Genomic DNA, 4,136 nt, shown 5'->3' on the forward strand with positions numbered 1-4,136 from the left:
CCTGGGAGTGTTTGATGGAGGACAGTAGAGGGAGCTTTACTCTGTATCTAACCCCGTGCTGTACCTGTCCTGGGAGTGTTTGATGGAGGACAGTAGAGGGAGCTTTACTTCGAGCTTAAGCGAGTAAAGGGTGAGTTGCTTTACATTGGAAGCCTTCGCTGGAGCCCCGTAGCAGGATGAGGAAATTGCAGTTCCTGATAGCTCTGCCTGAGCTGGAGACTAACTCTCGGCCTTTTGAATTAGGAACAAGCGGATGATGGGGATGACCATCGGAGAAAAGGAATTGTCCGAACTCGATTGCGAACGCCAGATGGACCCAGCGGCCTACGAAATGAAAGAGAGGATGTTGGCGGAACAGCTGTTACCCAAGGTCGAGGAGGCCACGTGAGTAAACTTTCTTTCGCTGAACTCCTTGTGTGTCAGACCATCTTGCTGTGCGTTCCCTCAGGTGGAAGACGGGCTACATCAACCTGTGACTTACCTGTCTGGTTGGAATGTAATTTATCGCTGACACCTCCTTTTGGGTTGGAGGGGTGGGTAGGGGTGGTGGCCTGGCAGTGACACTGCCCTTGTTGGGGGAGGGCGGTGGTGTGTAACCGGCCTGTGAGGTTCAGAGTACTTAACCCGAGAGGCACAGGTTGCTTTGCCTGTGGGGTCAGGGGAGTGATTTGCCTGTTGGGGGTGCGGGGGAGTGATTCTCCCACGGGGGGGGGGGGGGGGCAGGGGAGAGAGTCTCCCCCGGGGTGGGGTGGGCCAGGGAAATGATTCTCCCATGGGGGGGGCGCCGGGGGAGTGATCTCCCACGGGGGTGCTGAATGTTATGTCCCAGTGAAACTGGTTGTCAATTTCCTGTGAATCCAGGTTGAAATTTCATGGACACCTGGATGGCTGATTTCCGGGCCATCACAAATTTCTCTCTGTGTGGTGTCACATATGTACCTGGGTGTAGTTTATCTGTGAGGTGTGGTTTATCAGCAATTTTGGCTGTATTTAACAATGCGATGCCCTGTGATACTTACCAGTGGCATCATATTGGGTGTCGTTTGTCTGTGGTAGAACACTGGACAAAATATTCCCGTGAGGGCTGAGTGTGGGTTAGCAGTGAGACTGAGCTCAGTTAAATTTACCTGTGACCCCTCCTCCCCGTATTTTTAAGCTTTGTATCCTCGCTGGCCAGGGGAATGTCCTTTTACTGTCCACCCTGTCAAATCCCCTCAAGATTTCATTTGTTTCCACAGCACTGTCCTTCATTCTTTCGACTCCTGTGACTATGGGCCTGGTTACCAAATCTCTGCCCTTGCCCATTCGATATCCCAAGAATGGGTCAAGTGAACCTTTCTCGAAACTAATTCTGGTGTTGTTCTATCCTTCTTTTAAAATACGGAGGTAAAAGCAGTCTATGGTACTCCAGTTGTGCGCTATGCAACTGTGACAAAGCATACCTACATGTACTTTCCATTGCTGTTGCAATATCAACGATTATTCAATTTTCCTTCCAACTCACTTGCTGCAGGTGCATCCCAACATTTTGTGATTCACCTGATCCCACTTTATCTCCAAGCTCTGCAATCGCTCACCGTTGGAACACTATGCTGGTGTTTCTAGTCTCCCTGCCAGACTTCACCAGCTCACACTTTCCCACGTTGCACTCCATCTGCCCAATGTTTTTGCTCGCTCGCTCGGAAGCTCACTCAACCTCGTATCCCTGTGACCTGTCTGTCATCCTTTTCAGACTCCCAGCCTCCTCTTGGCGACTGACTCTCTCTCGCCTATCTTCTGCAAATTTAGCAATCGTGCATTCAATCTCTTCACCCAGCTTGTTGATACAAGCCCCTCAGGTCTGCTACAGCACTTACTGAGGTCATCACTTTCCTATGGGGCGGCACGGTGGCCCAGTGGTTAGCAGTGCTGCCTCACAGCACCAGGGACCCGGGTTCACACATTGGAGTTTGCACATTTTCCCCGTGTCTGCGTGGGTTTCCTCTGGGTGCTCCGGTTTCCTCCCACAGTCCAAAGATGTGCAGGTTAGGTGGATTGGCCATGCTAAATTGCCAGTAGTGTTCAGGGATGTGTAGATTAGGTGGGTTACAGAGGAATGGGTCTCGGTAGGATGCTCTGAGGGTCAGTGTGGACTTGTTGGGTTGAAGGGTCTGTTTCCATACTGTAGGGATTCTATGTAAGGATTCTATGATTCCTACCTTTAGCTCGTAATCCTTGGTTCCCTTTCTGATTTAAAAATCTGTCTATCTCAGCCTGGAATATACTGAATGACCCAGCCTCGAATATACTGAATGACCCAGCCTCGAGAGCCCTCTGTGGCAAAGAATTGAACAGATTCACTCCCCTCTGAGAGAAGAAATTCCTCCTCATGTCTGTACTACATGGGTGACCCCTTATTCTGAGATTACTCCTGGTGGTCTTACAAGCTCTCTGCATCTACCCTATCAAACCCTCCAAGAATCTCGTACGTTTCAACAAGGTCACCTCTTGTTCCAAACTCCAATGAGTACCGGCTCAATCTCACCAAGTTTTACACAGATGCGCCATAGAAAGCATTCTATCTGAGTCCATCACAGCTTGGTAGACAACTGCTCTGCCATAAGAAACTGCAGAGAGTTGTGAACACGGCCCAGTCCATCACACAAGCCAACCTTCCATCCGTTGACTCAATCTACACTTCTCGCTGCTTCGGGAAGGCGACCGACATCATCAAAGACCCCTCTCACCTCGGTGATCATCTCTTCCAACCTCTTCCGTTAGGCAGAAGACACCAAAGCTTAAACACACGTAGCGAAACAGGTCCCAGCTTCTTCCCCGCTGTTATTAGACTGGACTTCTCAAATTTCAAATCTAGTGTTGATCTCGCCTTCTGTGCAACCTCTCTGCAGCTGTATTCCTCGGTCTGTTCACCCTGTGGTTTTCGTATGTTACGATCCGCCTGTACTGCTCGCAAAACAGAAGTTTTCACTGTGCCTCGGGACGTATGACAATTACAAATCAAATCCAATAAACCCACTCAACTTCTTCGTATAATACACACCAAGCAGGGAGCCTTCCCTGATGAGAATAGGTTAGAAATAATTGAGGCCCCAGCGCTGATGTCTGTGCCACTGAACTGGTCTCGGCTTGCCAACCTGAAAGTAACCCATTCACCCCGACACCCTGTGCCCTTTTAGCTAACCAGGGAAGTGAAAGTGTGGGTCATTGTATGTCCTGTCTACTGTATCAGGACAGCCAAGAGAATCGTGGAACTCAAACAGAGACCCATCGCGTCTGTGCTGGCCCTTTTTGGGGTTTGGGAGGGGGGTGCCATCCAGTTGGTCCCACTCCTTTTGCCCTCAGTTCTGAGCCCCGCAGGTTTCGCCCCTCCTCAGTCTTTTTTTCCCGTTTGCAAGTTGTTGAATCTGCACCAACCAAGCTCTGAAGCAGTGGGTTCCAGACCGTGTCGGGGTTGGGGGGAAGGTGAGAGAGCTGTGATCGCGACCTGTTGGTGTTGCGTTTGAAGAGAAAGGGGTTGGTAAAGGTGGGGAGCTGGAATCGAGCCAAGCCTTGTGTGATGAAAGGGAACTGAGATCAGATATAATTAGTTGGAAAGAGGAACTACAGTGTACATATTTATATAAAGGATAAATGATATTTAAATATTAAAAGCACAAGAGGACAGGCCAGCTGACATAACATTTATCAAAGGGAATTTGCAAGAGTCCGTGAGAGAGAAAGTTACAGCAGGAGATAGAATCAGGCAGAGTTGACATGGTTCTGTGAAAGGGAGTTACATTAAACCATTTGGAGTGTTGCTGAAAAAGGAAACATAGTGTTGAAGTTATGCATCTTGCATTAATCGGGACAGTATGTCATAGAGTCCTACGGCACTGAAACAGACCCTTTGTTCCAACAAGTCCAGGCCGACCCTAATCCCAAACTAAACTTGTCCCACCTGCCTGCTCCTAGCCCTTATCCCTCTCAGTGCCACATCTCCAGGGAAGCAACAAACAAATGATTTCGTGAACACCTTCGCTGTAACACAATGGACTAGCCATAAAACATTTCTGAATGGTTATGACCAGGTCATTGTTGGGATCCTGCTTTCCCCCGACTGGGGAATCTGGGACAGAGGGGGCAAACAGACTCGGGAG

The 4,136-nt window shown here is 49.4% G+C and overlaps 1 protein-coding gene across 3 annotated transcripts in view; it reads left to right on the top strand.

Annotated features, from left to right (window-relative positions):
- LOC109926340 (rho guanine nucleotide exchange factor 1-like) overlaps positions 1-3,011 on the top strand; it is a 20,827-nt gene extending 17,816 nt beyond the window's left edge. For 2 of the 3 annotated variants that reach the window (XM_048620657.1, XM_048620656.1), the window contains exons 8-9: positions 244-384; positions 2,253-3,011. In XM_048620657.1, coding sequence (XP_048476614.1) covers positions 244-384; positions 2,253-2,271 — 160 coding nt within the window. In that variant the 3' untranslated portion in view covers positions 2,272-3,011. The remainder of the gene's footprint in view (positions 1-243; positions 385-2,252) is intronic. The other variant, XM_048620658.1, reaches the window with a different exon arrangement.
- Positions 3,012-4,136: the final 1,125 nt, after the last annotated feature.

Source organism: Rhincodon typus, chromosome 47 (assembly GCF_021869965.1).
Source record: "Rhincodon typus isolate 14 chromosome 47, sRhiTyp1.1, whole genome shotgun sequence".
Lineage (NCBI taxonomy): Eukaryota > Metazoa > Chordata > Chondrichthyes > Orectolobiformes > Rhincodontidae > Rhincodon > Rhincodon typus.